The sequence below is a fragment of the Passer montanus genome, unplaced genomic scaffold, assembly GCF_014805655.1.
Source record: "Passer montanus isolate IOZ18808 unplaced genomic scaffold, ASM1480565v1 scaffold195, whole genome shotgun sequence".
Taxonomy (NCBI): Eukaryota; Metazoa; Chordata; class Aves; order Passeriformes; family Passeridae; genus Passer; species Passer montanus.
The window spans coordinates 308,415-326,034 of record NW_024366536.1 but is presented as its reverse complement, the minus strand read 5'-3'; the positions used below and the strand labels follow the sequence as shown (position 1 = coordinate 326,034).

At 45.8% G+C, this 17,620-nt stretch overlaps 1 protein-coding gene across 1 annotated transcript in view; it reads right to left on the bottom strand.

Moving 5' to 3' along the window:
- Positions 1-17,361, bottom strand: part of PTDSS2 (phosphatidylserine synthase 2) — a 28,754-nt gene extending 11,393 nt beyond the window's left edge. The window contains exons 1-4 of the mRNA XM_039706604.1: positions 17,217-17,361; positions 10,051-10,152; positions 5,390-5,472; positions 740-807 (exon numbers count right to left, since the gene is read on the bottom strand). Coding sequence (XP_039562538.1) covers positions 740-807; positions 5,390-5,472; positions 10,051-10,152; positions 17,217-17,227 — 264 coding nt within the window. The 5' untranslated portion in view covers positions 17,228-17,361. The remainder of the gene's footprint in view (positions 1-739; positions 808-5,389; positions 5,473-10,050; positions 10,153-17,216) is intronic.
- Between the last annotated feature and the right edge of the window lie 259 nt (positions 17,362-17,620).

Sequence of the window (17,620 nt, the reverse complement as noted above, 5' to 3'; positions counted from 1 at the left end):
GGCCTCTAGAAGTAAAACTAAAAAAAAAAAAAAAAAACTGGCCTCAAAAAAAAAAAAAAAAAAAAAAAAAAAAAAAAAAAAAAAAAAAAAAAAAAAAAAAAAAAGCATTCCCCCATCCTTCTTTCACACAAAATGATTTTTAGAGCTGCCTGATGAGTATATTGTCTCAAAATATTTAATTTTAACTTCCGAGAATTGTACAAGTCAGGGGGAAGTTCTCAGTTTACTAAAGGACAAGATATGGTAAAATGTTTAATTTGGGAGCACCAAAGGTACATCTTTCTATGAAAAGCCTCCCCCTCAGTTCCTGCCACCACACAAAGCTGGGTGTGAAGTTTTGGTTTATTGCAAAACCCCCACACCTACAAAGAACCTGTCACTCCAGGTAAAAGATATTTCCAAAGGTGAAACCAGGTGAATTCCCCCTGAGTCACACATGGCCCAGCAGGGCAGAGACAGGACTGTGAAACACCACCTGCTGAACATGAACTCCCTCACCAGCCCATCTAAAACCACTTCAACATGGTGTCTACCCCAGGCTGAGGGTGACTGGAGGTCAGAGCAGGTGAAATATTTTTATATTATCACTTCCCTCAGCCTCATAGTTTCATTAAACAGCCTAATGATTCCATCTCACAAAACCAAGCATCTCCTGTAGTCGGCAGGAAAATAAACACAATAGAGGAGTTGATTCCCACATGGAAGTGGCATTTAGGAGCTGGAGGTGTCAGTCACTTACCTGGAAGAGGATGAAGATGAGGAAGAGCTCATAGACCACGCTGACACACAGCCAAAACCTCCAGTAAGCTGCAGAGAGACACAGGGGATGTCAGCAGCTTTGGAGCAAGCCATAAACTAATTCTTCATTTATTTCAGTATCACAGAAACCTGGAATGCTTTGTGTTGGGAGGGACCTGAAAGCCCATCTCATTCCACCCCCTGCCATGGGCAGGGACACCTTCCATTGTCCCAGGCTGCTCCACACCCAAGCTGGCCTGGAACACTTCCAGGGATGGGGCAGCCACAGCTTCTCAGGAAACCAATTCCATTCCAAGAGATGCTCCCACCACGGAATTCTAATTCCCAGCTTCCAAGCACAGTGTTCCCCACCCTCCCTCAGGGCTACAGCCAGAAAGGATCTTCAACTCCCACACAGGCTGCTGTGTAAGTTTGCTGGAATTGCTCAGGCACTGACCTGGATCTGGAGAAGGGATCCGGGTCTCGAACTCTCCAACCCAACAAACTCAGCAGTTAAGAAGCAGAAGGAAAGGAATATGCCACCTGCAATGCTTTCCAGCAGTCCTTGGAGGAGAACCTGCTCCTTCCTGAGCTTTCTCCCTGGTCCTAGGTGACCTGCCCTGTCCAGCCTTGGCTGCAGCAGACACACCAAGGCAGCCCAGCTTTGGCCTGAGGACAAGGTCGTGTCCCCACGGGGCAGAAAGCATTTCAAAACCCCAAAGATAACTCCACTTTTACTTGCAATGAAATTAAAAGCAAGCAGACCAAAGGCTCAGCAGGTACTGGGTGCAAGGCTTGTCCATAAGAAATGCCATGCAAGGCTCAGCTGCAGGGAGCCCTCCCCAGACGTGTGATCACAGATGTGCACACCCAGTGACACCTGAATGCAAAGGATGCTCAAATTACAGTGCCTGCACACTCCCAGCTCTCCTGCCAGCCCCAGCCCTGGGTCACAGCCCATCCTGGATGGGGGTTTTATGCCCCACAGGCTCATCCATGCCCCTGATCCATCCAGAGCCTGGTTGTTGTTCCATGCTCTGAACGCCCTCAATATTTCTGTCTCCTGCCCTGAGAGGCTGATGCAGAGACAGGGTGGGTACAGACACAATTCCTGCAGTTTTCCCTACCCAGATCCCAAGATTCTACACATGGGAATTGATTTCAGTGTCCACACACATTCTGGGTGGACACTGAAATTCCAGAAACATCACACAGCACTCTCAGTATGAGACCTGCCTTCAGGTGTTTCCTAGTTAGAAATGGAGTTCTCCCTCCTCAGGTCCATGGGGGAGATGGAGAAGAATCCCAGCAGGGTTTGCCAGGAAACCAGGACCCTAAAGCCTGCCTTGGAATTTCTCTCTGTTAATTCCAAGGCACTGTGATGTTCAAAGCAGGGCCAGGCATAAATTACACAAGAATGAAGTAAACAGACTTATCAGCTCAGAACCCCAAATCAACTCCCCACAGAGCTCCTCAAGAGATGTTTTCTCCCAAAACATGTCTTTATCCAGTTCAGCCTCAAGTAGGAAATAAATTATTAAAAAAAAAATAAAAACCAAACCAAAACAAAGAAACAATGATAAAAAAACTAAAGCAAAAATACTAACAAACTCCACACATTTTTAAAAGCAGGACATCATTATAAGAGACCACAATGTGGGAAGTGAAACCTTTTTGCAGCAAACCTGCTAATTAATCTCATCAGAATCACCTATTTTACATTTCTGGGAAATAAAAAAAGAAAAAGAAAAAAGGCAGGTGTGGCCTGCAGAACAGCAGTTCAGAGCTCTGTGAAAGCTTTCGCCCACTTGTCTTTCCAAAATGAATCTTAGGGAAAACCAAACAGATAAAAAAAAATCCTCCATTGTCATAGGATTATTTGGAAGAGAAAAGCCTCTCCCCAAACTGGCACCACGTTCAAACCAACAGGGAGAATTAATCTTTCATCACCACACCTCTCCCACCCTTACATGTCACTGCCAGATACCAAAAAATGTCTTTTTTTCTAACCCATAAACCTCGCACCAGAGATTTTACACTGCCCACAGTCAGCAAAGTGACAGACTGGTCCTGAAAGTGATGTAGACACAGAAAGCAGAGAAATCTAAATCCTTGTCTGAGCTTTTATTTCCCTCTGTACACAAGGCTGTGGCAGCTGCTGAGCAGGCTCAGCAAAAAAAGATATTAAAAATTGAGATCTGGTTCTGATTTAATGCTGTGGTCTCTCCCCAGCTCACAGAATCCCCCAGAGGTTCTGAACACACCCAGTACCTGCACCCCAAATGTTTTCAAGCCTGTGCAAACGCTGCTGTCTCTCCTGCTGGGTCAGGCTCAGCTATAGCTGTAAGGTTATGTTTGGCATGTCTCCAATACTTGTTTTCCTTTCATTCTCTTGCCATTTTGCCTCCCTCCAATCAGGGCTTTCCTCCTGAGTAAGGAGGTCTCCACTAATCATTGACACACCTGATAACCCAGTGATTCCTGTGATCAAACATTAAACTGCTGCCTTGCAGGGATTTGGGAACAGGGCATGAACATCCCAGCAAGCTAAAGCCAACCAGCCTCTTTCCCTACTTCTGCTCAGGGTTTGGCCCACTCTGCCTGAGGGGCTAAATGAGTAAAAAACACAAAAATCTGGGTTGTTTCCCCAAGGAAAACGCTTGCCCTGGGGCTGCTCCTTCCAGAGCCACCAGTGCTGCCCTTGCCTGGTCCCTGCCCGCACATTCCCAGCCCTCAATACCACAGGTTACTCCAGACCCTCACAATTTACTCCCCAAACAGCTCATCCTGTCACACAGCCTGCATTAAGTCAAAATAACTCCTGGCAAAGGCTGAGAATATTAAAAGCTGCTTCTCAGGGCATTAATAACTGTCATGGAAAATTTCTTTGGAATGACAGCGTGGACGTGTTATCTCGACAGGCAATAAAGCATCCCTGGGCTCCCACAGCAGCAGCTCCAGAGCTGGCAGGGAGATTTATCTGCAAATCCTAAGGAGACAGGCTACAGATGCTGGCTGTACCCAGGATTAATTCTATCAGGAAATGCTCCCCAAATTTGGCTGTTCACCCACCAATAAATAAATGGATCCTCAAGCAGAGTTTAAGATCTGTCCCTTGCACTGTACTGTTCCCCTGGGGCTAAAGCAGTGAAGGTTTGGATAGAACCACAGCCAGTGGAAAATGGGATAAAAGCAGGGCAAGTTGGTCAAGTCTTGTCTGAACAGTCATACCTACTTATTTCCAATCCTACATTTCTGAATTACAGGGAGGCAGCTGGTGTCTGTCCATGTAGCAAATTATTAAACTGCAGAAAATGTGTGAGATCAGGAAAATGGCAAAGCTGGATGAGCCCCTGGCTAAAGCTGGGAATGCTGAGAAGGCAACCAAAAAAAGAAATAAAGCCACCAGTCTGGACAGGTGCCACTAAGGTAGTGGCTGGGATCAGTTTCCTTAATGGCCTTAATGAAAAGTAGGTTAATGACACACAGCAGGAGCAGCAGGGAAGGCAGGGACAGCAGAGAAGATGATCCCAAGGGTCTGGAGTGACAGAGGAGCTCCTAACACAGCTTCAAGCTCCAGAATCAGGAATTTGGGAAGCATCACATTATCACAAAAATCCCCAAAATAACCCTGCAGCTCTGGAGAGGACATTTGAAAGCAGAAAGCTCAAAAGAAACCCAAAATGTTATGGGGAAATGTTACACTGAGGATAAGACTAAAAGCCAAACTTCCCTTTGTTCTAGGGAATAAAACCAGCCCAGACAAACCTCCAAAACCTGGGTGCACCCAAGTGTCACTGGTGTCCTCAAAAGGAGGAACTGATTTAACAGAAGGAACCACAATTAACTGGAACAGAAGGAAAGACTAAAACCTGCTATTTAATGAGAAAGGCAAATTTAATGAAGCCCCAGGTCTGCAGAGGTGTGCTGAGGGCACCGCTCTGGAACCACGCCTGCTTTGGCTGAGGGATGTGGGGTGGCTGCTGGGTTAAATTTCTGGCATAAAACCCAGCTTTATTTGGCTGTAGGAGCCCAGTGCTTTCAGGAATATTATTTAAGCTTATATGAATTCTCTTAATTCTTCCTCTTTCAACAATTCACATCTAAAAATAGGCAAAGGATCAAAGCCATTTAAATATTTACGTGTTTCACCTGCTATTTTATTACCTGGAAGAGGTTTGTGTTGTGCTTTCAAATGCTTTCAAGACTTCCAGTCTTACAAGAAACCTTTAAAATCATAATCAAGGGCCTCTAATCTCCTGTGGAAAATGGACATGGAGCTAAGGAAGTGCTCCTGCATTGGAGAAAAGGTCACAAGTGCAGTCCCAGCACAGAGAGGAGAAAAAAACGAGGATAAACAGGGGAAGTTCAAGTTTAAGAACCTGGCAGTTCTGACAGAGCTTTTTAGCAACAACAGGAAGCAAAACCAGGGAGATGCAAACAGATCTCCAGGCTCCATGGATGTCCAGCAGGTGGTTATGGAGGAGCCTCCATGATCAGTGTGCAGTGCTGAGGAACCTGTGATTACTGAAATTACAACTTACCTGCTCTCCAGGCAACACAAACATTTACCTCCCTCTCAGACCAGGCAGGATTTGAGTGAGGAGCATTTGCTCAGGAGGATTTGAGTGAGCCCAGCAGGGTGAATTACCTGGGTGAGGTCTTGAGAATGGTCCATCTTTAGCTTGTGTCACCCCAAAACACAAGAAAACCAAAATACTGGCGACGATTCCTCTGCAAGGAAGAACAGAACACTCTGGTTTATTGCCTCATCCTCCTCCTGAGACTGCAAATTATGTTCTCTGATGAAAGAAATGTCTGGCCCTTGTTCTTTAACTGCTGAATGTGTCCCTCTTAAATGGATCCAGACACCATCCAGAAAAAACAGCCAAAAGAAGGCTGAGGATCACAGCAAGTCAAACACTTCCCTGTGTCTGGGAGCAGCTTTTATTCCCACTGGCTCACAAAGACACACAGGATTTAGCAGTGAGACAGCTCTCACTGCTTCACTACATTTCCATGGAATTTAAAAAGGAGCTGTCAGACTTGTCACCACTCCAAAACAGCTTCTAAACCAATTAAAGACAAGCAGGAGCCTTCCAGACCACACCAGCACTGCTGCTATTTCAAGAGCTGGAATCATAACACAGAGTCTAAGGAACATAACAGAGATTTTAAATAAAAATAAATTATCAGACCAGAAGCCCAAATATACCAAAGACCTACGACCCTGGGCATATTCCTTTAGTTTTAATGGATTAAATGGCATAAAGCAATCCAAAAGTGCTCCTTTTACTGCACTTCAATTCCCACTGGATCCTGGTTGCTGTCTCATTTCACCTGCTTAAGAGCTGGCTGAAAGGATGGACAACTGGGAAAGAGCTCAATCCATGTTTGCAGAAAATGATGCAACCCCTGACTGCAAATAAAATGGTTCAGTCTGCAGAAATCACACAAAATACCCAGTAATTTTGCTGCCAGAGAGAAAATGTTATAAACCAGAAGCAAGAGGAGACTGTTTGTGCTTTAAACATGTCAAAAAACCTTTCAAAATAGAAGACTAAAGGATTTACAAAAAAATATTTTGTAACATTCACCTCTGAGTATAAATGTTTGTGCTTCCTGAAAACAAAAATGGGGTTTAGTTAACAGATCTAACTCAGTAATTCTGCTTGCTTTAAACACTGGGAAGCACACCAGAATCAGGTGCTGAATGGACCTGTGAATAGACAGTTCCACGGGGATTTCCAAAGATCTGGAGGGAAAAACCCCTTCAGCTGACCTCCAATAATGAGAATATTCTGCATTTTGAGTTCCTGGCTGCATCTGGAAGCTCCAGTCCTGTGTGGTGTGACAACCCCATCCCAACTCAGTCATTAACTGAGGGCTCCAGACCACTGCCCTGGGCTTGGGAGGGTTGTCTTCCCAAAGCTGGAATTCAAATCCTGGATCCAAATCACCACAGGAGCTCAGCTCTGTTCCTTCCTCTAAAACCCACTCTTGGCCCAAGAGCTGCTGTGCTGAAACATGCTGGGGATCCAGATACATTCACTTACTTCAAGTTCACCACAGGAAGTTTGGAAGCAAATCACAGATTTGCATAAATAACCACACCAGCTCAATTTCCTTTTTTTTCCCTCAGTGGTAACTAAATTTTCCCTGTTATCCTCATTAATTTACCTCCTTAGGAAGCTTCCAATGCCTAAGCAGCATCCTGGCCTGAGGCAGGAATGCTCCAGCACCTGAGAAGGGCTCTCCTCTCCTCACCTGGCTGGACACAGCCAATGGATTTTCCTGAGCAGCTAATCAGGAAGGCACAAAACAGCAAAGTCTACCCACAAAAATCATTTTAACACTTAACCAAATAAAAAATTTAAAAAAAGGGAGAGGCTGGCAGCAGCTCCATCAGCACAAACAAACTCTTGTTTGTTCTGAGAGTCGATTCAGACACACAGGACAATAAGGAGCTGTGTATGGCCCTTTGTCCTGGGATTCAAGGAGCCAGCTCCCACTCCCTGTCCCTTCCCGGGCTGGATCCATGCTGGCACAGCTGGTACAACCCCCTCGGGCACCACAAGCCCTGGAAGAGGGCTTTGGCCTCCTGTCCCCTCCATTTCCCTGCGGGTGCTCAGCCACAGCAGCAGATCAGCATGCAAGCCCACCTATCCCTGGATCTGTCCCCATGGGAAGCAGGGACTGCCAAGAGCTGTGTAAAAAATCATCTCAGGAGAGACATTTCCCAGCTGGAAATTCAATGTACAACCCTGAAGCTCACCGATGTTTTTAAACCTGAATGTGTTTTTAGGGAAATAAAAGAACTTTTTTTTTCCCCTCAGACACCCTGCTCAGAATTCAAAACCTTTGGGAGCTGTGGATTCCTTCTGTGGTATGCAGAGGAGGTGCTCAGTGTTTATCTGGCTACACTGAGTGCTGGAGCTCAGTCCAGGCTGAACAGAGGAGAATGTCACAGCTGTCACTCAGGATGAGCTATCCCATGGCTGAAAGAACAGTGGGAATAAAGCTCTCAGGGACCAGACAGGATCAGAGCAAACCTCTCCTTGCCTAACAAAGGAAATGTTCCACTGCTCTTACACCAGGGACAGTCCGACCACGTGTGTGATCCCAATGAACTCTTACTACATTTACATATAAAAAGCTCCTGCAATCCTATCTTTAAAAGAAAACAAACCCAAACAATCCTCCTTTAATTGTTTCACTGCCCTGCCCTATTGCAGGACAGAAGAAGTCCTGTAACAGATGCAAACACCAATGTCAGACCACACCCCGTGAGCTCAGAGGTTCCTGCTCCCACTCGGCTCTTGTCCATCACTTCTCCTGTGAGTGACTCCACAAATCCACCTCTCACCCTGCTCCTGCCAGTGACTGCATGGAGCATCTTATAGGGTGACATAATCCTGATTTTATAGGGGGGAAGGTGGGGCCATCCCAAGACTCCAGTCCGGGAAACACAGAGCCAGCAAATCTGGGAAATTCACCTCAATTTACTGCTCTGAGCAGCTACTGCAGCTCACCTCAGCCAGGGCATGGAAACAAAGGAGGCTGGAGCCTTTGGAAGTGTGTATTTAGGCTCTGCACCTACCCCAGACACTGCTTCACTGTCAGTGTGCAGGAGGTGGAAATAAAACCCCGTGACAGCTCCAGACTCTGCTCCCTGGTGACAAAGCCCCCCCTGGTCATTAGGCACCAAGTGTTCCCAAGGAATACCAGCACACAGGGACAGCCTCGTGCTGGGTGGGGCTTGGAACTGCAGGAATGACAAAGCTCTTAGGGCAGGATAACTGATTTAAAGTATGAAAGCAAAAATACAAAATCTGTGATAATTTGGGCTATGGATACACTGATGCACACCGTGCCCATCTTACCCTGCTCTGAAATACCTCCTTTTGTCCAGAGACACGTGAAACCTGGAATATTTGGAAGATATTTCCAAGCCTCAGGATGCTCCTTTTCAAGGATTTTTGTGCCAAGACCTTGCAGAGCTGCAGAAGTGAGCAAAACCCATTTGCTGCCCCTTTCTTGGCATGATGCTGTAAATTGATTTTAACAGCTGGGCACTGGATAAGCACACAAAAACTCGTGTTTCCTGAAAGATCCACCTGCTGACTAATCTTCCCTGGGTTTGTTTTGATTAAGGCAGCCGAGGCTCTAAGCTCAATAATAAGATATTCCACTGAGTCACCTTAGCTCTGTATTACTCCCTAAGGATGCATCATCACTTCTCTTTCAGCTCTTCCCCTTCCCAATTCTCAGTGGCCATTCCAGGCCACACCACCCCTCCAGCCTGGCCTCCCTCATTATGACTGGGAACAAAACAGCATTTGTTCACACAGCAACCTTCCAGAACCTTTCCCAGCTCCAGACACCTTCCAGCTTGTCCCATGTCACCCCCACGTGTGAAATCCCAGCTCTCAGTGGGACTTCCATTACCCCCAGGCACTGTGTAACTGCCAGAACAACAGCCAAGATTATCTCAGGAAACACCACAATTCCTGCATCTCCTGGACAATGGATGCTATATCCTGAGTCATTTTAGAAATGTACAAAAAGAGGAAAAAAACCCCTTCAACAGCAAGGGGAAAAATTTCATTATATTTAAGAAACCAGACTGGTAGAAAACAATTATTTTCTTGCTTCTAGCAATGACGTTTTGCAGCTTATCTTTAAAATATGCTTAGCTTTTTAAAACACCACTTTCCTAGCTCCTTTTTCTTCCCTGTTGTATTTTAAAAGGACAGAAATTCAACCACATTGGATCAGTTTAAATTACAGTAGGAACTGACCACACATGTAAGATTCATTCTTATTTCCCCAGAGCTTCCCTCTGGGCTACACATTCTCTCACAGCAATTTTCAACAACAAACAAGGATTTGTATTGAAATCCTGAACAGAATTTTACAAAAAGCATTTGAGCCAGAAAAATTTAGTCACAGCTCCCAGCATTTTGAAATGATGGTTATTTTAAGGAAAGGTTATTTTTAAGAAAAGGCTATTTTAAGAAACAGCAACAGAACCCTCGCCAAAGAAACCCAGCCAGGAGGCTTTAGCAAGCTTTTTGTATTTTGCTTTAAATCACACCACAGAGCAGCCACGGGCCTGACAGTGACACTAAACTGATTAGAAGTTGAATTCAATGATCAGCATCAGAGAAGCTTACAGACTTATGACTGCTTTTGTAACTTCCTAAGGGAACAGGCACTTCCACAAGGGAGTGCAGGGGTCACTGGAGGTCCCTTTTCCAAAACACACCCCGTCCCATTCAGATATTGCTCAGATATTGCTCAGATATTCACCTCTTTGTGTTGTAGGCTGTGTCCTGGGGAGTCTCTTCCAGCAGGGTTACGTAGCCCAATGCACACGTGAGGATGAACAGGACTGTCAGGGTATGAGCTCTCCTGAAATTCAGAACAGAGAAAACTGACATTAAACAGCAGGAAAACTCACATCTCACCCTGCCAGTGCAGCCTCAGGAGGCCAAAGCCACGGCCAGCAGTCAGGAACACTGATGTTTTCTGTATTGCAGAGCACAGAGAGCAGAACTTACAGTGGCACTGCATGTGATCAGCAGCAGCTTGGAAAAAACCAGCACCCAGTGCAAACACCCAGATCTAAACAGCTCCAGGTGTCTCCCCAGGTTTGGCAGGTCCACACCTGACAGTGCTGCTCTATTTCACAGCCTACTAATCAAAACTGCAGCTAAGGGAACAGGCCTTTGAGAGCAACCACAGGGAATTCACTCCAGACATGGGAATTACACAAGAAAAACTAGTCATTAAAAATAAAATTTTAAAAAAATCTCTGAAGGAGAAGAGTTGCTGTTGATGGCACCTCAAGATGTCAGATTTCCAGGGATATTCCTACAGTTTCAGTGCACTTAGCACAAGGGGTTTCTGTGGGAACAACCATGACAGCAAAGTTGGGTAGCTGTTCCACAGCAGTAAAACATCCTCATCCATGGGAGCCTGGAGGTTTATATGGATTTTGTGAAGCACTCAGGGAGAAATTCTTCTGGCACAGGCTGCCCAGAGAAGCTGTGGCTGCCCTATCCCTGGAAGTGTTCAAGGCCAGGCTGGACTGGGCTTGGAGCAACCTGGGATAGTGGAAGGTGTCCCTGCCCTTGGGACTGGATGAAGTTTAAGGTCCCCTCCAGCCTAAATCATTCCAGGATTCTGTGATCCTATGGAAGCAGAGCAAGCAGAGCACACCCAGCCAGGTGACACCCCCACCCTACACCCCCTGATCACACAGAGAATATTCTTACAATGTCTACATCTTTTCTTACTTCAAGTTGAAAATTCCCTTCCTAATGAGAAGTCACTTACTGTTTTCATTGGAAAACTCCTCTGGCCCCAGCTGGGAAGCATGGGAACTCAAATAAGGCCAAAGGACACACCATGAGTTTTGGTTTAGAGGATAACATCCCTTAACACAAACTAATAAAAAAAAAAACCTATATATTCTTACAATGTCTACATCTTTTCTTACTTCAAGTTGAAAATTCCCTTCCTAATGAGAAGTCACTTACTGTTTTCATTGGAAAACTCCTCTGGCCCCAGCTGGGAAGCATGGGAACTCAAATAAGGCCAAAGGACACACCATGAGTTTTGGTTTAGAGGATAACATCCCTTAACACAAACTAATAAAAAAAAAACCTATAAAGAGGAAGCTTAAGGGAGGAGAAAACTTGTAAAAGAAAGTGTCTGTATGTGACATATTTGGCTCTATTTCAATTTTCTTTATATATTCTTTTGTAACAGCAGCTCACATCCCATCTCCAAGTCATTCCAAGGTTTGTATATTCAGGCTGCACAGTGCACAATAAACCTTGGAATTTCCAAACCATCCACTGACTTCCCTTGAAACAACCCCACAGTAACTCACCTAAAACTGCTCTGAAAGTCCAAGGCTGCTAGTGAACAAAAATTCCACCCTACTGCAAACCCCACGTTCTCCACAGCATCCCTGCAATCCCACACAGGCAATACCTCATAAGCAGACACAATCCTCTTCTGCCCCTGCCAGAACAGAGTTTGGCACTGAAGGCTCTCCCAGGGGCACAGACCCCCAGCTCCAGCAGAAAAACACGAGGACCCACGAGCACTTCCAGAATCAGCAAGGAACCAGTGTGCCAAAACCCAGGGAAAAGCTTGGGAGCTGCAAGCTCCTGCTGGGCAGCTGCATCTTCCCAGGTGCCAGGACAGGTGATCCAGCCATCAGAGCTCACGTGGGGCCTGCCCTGGATGCTGGAGAAGTAAACCCAGCCTCTCCCAGGAGCAGCCTGTGCCAGGAGGCAGGACAGCAGCACGGAGCCCACGCTGCAATCACGCCCCGCTCCTGCTGGCTGCGGGTACACGTGGATGGAATGAATGGATGCCACAGCCAGCACCACAAAGGTTACATGAACTCTGGGCTGTTTGCACTTACTGTTGCATTGTTATATTGTTATATATACAATATTGTATATATACAATATTGTTATACTGTTACATACAAAGTAGTTATACATATTGTTGTAGAGTTATAGATATTATGTATTATATATAGTTGTTACATTGTTGTTTATTTTTCAAGAGGCTACGAAAACACATCTGGAATCCCACCTGGCTGTTTCACCACCTGAACACCCACAGTTTTTGGCAATTTGTGGGATCTGAATGCAGCTGCTTTTTCAATGCATTCCGATCCCACAAACTGCCAAAAAATCAGTTATTGCAGGTCCTCCCTTGGACAAACACCTTGAGAGCCCCTCTCCCAGCACAAAGATGATTCAGCTGCGTTCCTCCCCGTGAGGATCTTGTAGGACAGTGAGGGTCAGTGTTGGGGAGCCCCATGCATTTCCCATTTCCTTTTGGTGCCACAGCCACCAGCCTGAAGCCCAGCCAGCTGCCCTGTTGAAGAAGAAACAAGAGGCTGCTCTCTCATCACTTCCCTTGTGGCTCAGCTTTCACCTCCAGATGCTGCCAGATTCCCTCCTAGCAGGTTTTCAAGGTAAAGGTGCTTCCAGCACAGCATGAATTCCAGGAGCTGGGATGAAAGACTCTGGAGATGGGCTTGACTTCTGGAAAGAGCAAGTTGGCAGCCCTGGCAGAGAGCTGTGAGCAGTGACACAGCAATGAGAGGGAGAAAAGCATCACACAAATCCACTTCAGAGAGGAAAACAAGCCAGGAAAAATGGATGTACACCATGTCTTCTCACAGCTCAGGAGTTTAAAAACAAAATAAAATCCCACAAAAAGGAGCAGCTCTCCTTAAAGGAAGGGCTTGTCTGAGAGATCAGGATGAATTTAACGGCACAAGGGGATTGTTTTCATCTTCAAATACACTTTAAAATAACACACCAGGGGAAGGAGAGCTAAGAACAACCCAGCAAGGTAAGCAAGGCAGGAATTACATGGAAAGGCTTATGTTCTCCTGGCCTGGAGCCTGGGAGGCTGAAAAGAGCTAAGCTGGGAATCTTCCCCTTAGAATTACACACAGGAGCTTGGGCAACATGCCCGAAGCAAAGGGGGTAAAAACTGCAGCCAGATCTGGGAGGTTTCACATCAAAAACTCTGCAAAACAGATGTACCTGAGCACAAAAAAATCTATGGCCAGGAAGAGAACTCACAACAAATCCCAAACTGTTAAAAAGCTGGAATATTAAGTGGCTTATTTTTCTGCCTTTCTGCACCACACATTTGGCTCTTTCCCCACTCAAGCCCTGGGAGACTGAAACGAAATAAATCAGGTTTGTTGTCACACAAGCCCTTGCCCTGCTAATTGAAACACCAAGTGAGAGCAAGTGAAGCTCTCCCGCACTGCAGATAACAAAAAAGTGGGTTTTTTCCTAGTTAATAGGATTAAGTTTGATCCCAACTTCTCTTTTCATGCTAGGTCATTCTCCTGTCACACTGAGACGCAGCAGGTCTGTCAAGGAAATGACTATAAGCACTTTTATTTTCCAGCTGAAGTCCATGACAGAAATGATGTAAGGAAATTATCTAAACATGTCATTTTTTGGGAGATTCTGGCAGATCCTTGGCTGAAAAGGAGAGAGTAACACCCAGGCAGCCCATGGCCTCATTCAATCTCCCACAAATTAAAATCAGCTTAAGCAGGGACCGCACCCTTGTTATCCATGGCTTGTTTGTCACCAGTGATGCAACAACTCCATTAAACACAATAACAATCACTGGAACACAATGCAAAGAATTTATTTATTAATATTTTGGTCAGTCCTCTTAAGTGGAACAAAATTCCAAAGGAGAGCCAGTCCAGTTTGCCCCTTGGGTTAAAAAAGTTGCATTAATTGCAGCTGGTGGTGAAAGGATCTGTCAGCAGACCCAAAAACCTGTCAGTGACTTTTTCATTATTTAATTCTTTATTCCAAATAATGGCAAACTCATTAAACCATTCCTGAAAGAGATTTTTAAATGGATGTCAAAGCTCTGTACCCTCCATAAACCAACACATCACCTAGAAATTCTAAGAAAATATGCCAAACAGTACAACAAACCCTTTCCTCCAAAAGCAGCACAGGGTTGTGTCAAGAATAGGACACAACAAAAATTAATACTAATTTAAAACCAACCATATCTGAAATAAAAATTGTAACTAACAGGCCAGCTGTTGGGGATAGACACACCATTTGGAAAACTTCAATTCAAACCCAACCATACAAATATCCCTGTTGGTTTGAAGCTCCAAGTTATGTTTTAAAATCTGTTTAAACCCTCGGAGTCCATACAAGAGTCCCTATTCTTAGAGCAGTCGCACATCTTCGGCACGTCCCTGAAGTCACCCGAGGCCGATTAAATTTCCGTACGGACTTGTGACACTCCAAAATAGCAACGTGCCTTTTCCTTGCCATCTCCCCAAAGAAGCCCAGGAGCACAGACCTCCAGAGACCCAGAACCTCAGGTCAACAACAAAGCTTCAGTAAATCCGGGGTTTTCCTTCCACTGAGGAGGAAAGACTGAGTTCCCAAAGTTCCTGAAGTTGCCATCAATTCCACAGAGCTTGCAACTTCCACAAATGCCCAGTTTTGATTATTAAACATTTTTTTGTTAAACCTATGGACATGTGTGTCTTGGAAGATAGTTTAGGGCAGTTCTACTGAGACAAGTATAAGGGAATTACAGGTAACATTCTTTGAGCAGATTTTTCCCTATTCTCCTTAAAACTTCAGGAATGTGTTTATAAAATAAAAAAGCAATATAGAGACCTGATATCCAGATGGGATGTTGAACTCTGACAGGCCCTCTCCACAAAGATATTCCTCCTGCATTTCCAGCTTACTTGGCAGAACTATGCATCCCCCTTCCTTTGAGGAAAGGGCAATGCCATTCCCACAGCACAATTCCCAAGGCAAAGGCCCTCTCATCCATGACCAGCTGGCAAACGTGGCTCAGTGGGATTGCACAAGGCCTGGATGTCCCTGCTCCCTGCCCAGGGCATTCCCACAGGCTGGAAAAGCATGGCAGGGTGAGCCAGGGCTCTGGAGCAACATTCCTTTTCTCCAGTGCAGTGAATCCCGAGCGGGCAGCGTGGCTCGGCGTGGTGCCATTAAAGCAGGGAAAAATCCCACATCCAAAACCTCCAGGAATGCTGCCTTGGAAGTGTCACACACACCCCACAGCAGAGGGCACAGAGAACAGCTCCTGCCAACCTGGGGATATTCCATCCTCCTCATCTCTCTTCTGGATAAATCCCCACCTCTTTCTGCAGACAGCCCTTAGCAAATCCCAGGTATTTCAGAGATAAGAGCAGTCTCCACAAGGAATGGGTAAGGAATGTTTTGGGTTGAGTAGCAATCCCTTCTTTCCAACACCAGCTGGTTTGCCCACACATATCCTCATTTCCCAGGCCATCTGGGAAGAGTCACAACACTGAGCACACCGAGAGGAACATGCCAGCAGGGACTGCCTCTTCCTTAGCTGCAAATTCCACACTTTTTGCACAAGAAGGTGGAAATAATTCCTACAAACACTGCCTGTAGAGTCGCTGCCATTCCCTCTTTTTTAGTTCTTTTCTTATTAATTTTAACATCCTGAGCTCCACAGATCTCTGCTGCCACACCATGACCTCGGGAATTAATATCACATCCACGTGCTGGCAACGTGAGATTATTAGTGTGAGAGATAAAACACATTAATAATCAAAAGGTGACATTAAAGCTAATGAAATCCAAATTAAAGTAAGGCTTTGAAAAAGCAATTAACCCACCGAGTCACAATGTGGTGGCAAAAGTTCATCTGGCACCTCCCAATACCCTCAAATCAAGACTGGATAGACATTTCCCTGGAAAATCTCCTTTGGTTAAAGACAAGCTATGAAATACCTGCAGAAATTCTAGGAGAACATCATACACAACATCCAACTAGATCACCCCAGAAGAAGCAGGGCTTTGCGTGAAAGCTCCTGCTGAAGGCACACAGACAAGAACAACCCAAGGTGCTGGAAACAACAGGGAACATGTTCCAGTGGCTTGCCAGGAAAGCTTGGCATTCCCAGCTCCCCACCAGGAAATCAGTTCAGGGATAAATGATACAGAAAGCACAGATCTGCCTCAGAAAGCTTCCTCCTGTTCCCTTCCCATGGCATTTCCTAATGACAAAGGGAGCTGCCAGGTTAGACTGACTGAGCAGGCTCCCACAAGGGAGTATTTTCCAGTTCCAAGTCATTTATATGGAATAAGACCAAAGATATTAGCACACAAGTGGTTTTCCAAAGTTCCAAACAGATTTTCAAGAGCAGGAAGCCAGCTAGGAAGCTCCACCTTTCCCAAGGACCACATTTACAGCAGGAAAATCATCTCTGCACGTTAAACTACTCCCGGAATGATTTCTGTGTCCATAGATCCCAAATCCTCTCATTTTCCTCAAAGGAGGGAAATGTGAGAGTAACCTTATCCCTAACTCCAGAACTCCAAAGAGAAGGGGCATTCCATGTTTTCCCAAAGTCAAGAGGACAGCCACTTTTAAAAATCTCCCTTTCCTGTGCCCACTTCCACAGTATGAGAGGAGACCCAAGGGTCACAGGAAGAAAATCATTCCCCTGGATCATCTTTATTCTTGGACACAGTAGGAACTGAGTCATTACCAAAGGATACTCTAACACATACAGGGCAAAAGTAACAGGAGGAAAAACCTTGGGACTTTTTCAGACATTTAAACTCCTGGTTGCCAGCACAAGCTACTAGGGAAAAGAAAATTGGATAAATAGGGAAGTTAGGAAACACACTTGTCCACGCTGCCCTCCTGGAAGGGACCACCTGACGCAGGGAAGCTCCTGAGGGAACAAGGCACACATCCAGACTTCCAAAGGAACACTCCACTAACTGCATTACAGCGTTCATTCTGGGGTGACAGCAAAAGCTGCAAGGAGGCGAGATTCCACAGCAAAACCAGGTATTCTAAGGCTCCACAAAAGAGCTGGCAGGAGCCCCCTTAACGAGGCAGTAAGGAAAGGACAGCTTTACCCATTTTCCATTTAAAGGTTGGCACGGGGATCCCGCGATTCGCTCAGCCTACACGTGGTGTGCCCGCCAGGAAAGGTCCTTCTGTCCCCGAGACCACAACGTCCCTGCAGGGCTCCCACAGCATCCCAGTGTTCCTCCGCAGCTTGCACTGGCAGGAATGTCACCTCCTTCATCGGGATCAACACCCTCGGCTCCGCTGCTGCCCAGATTGGCAGGGTGAGAGCCAAGTGCCCTCCCCTCCCACTCCTCCAGGCCAGGCTCCAGCCAAATCCCATCGCCCTCGGCTCGGGTTCCAAACGCGCGTCTTCAGTGTCGGCTTGGTTTTCCCCATGGAAAGGGACGTGTGTTCAACACACGGAAAAACACCTCTGCCTACACACACGCGTGCTGCTGAGGGGATTTAT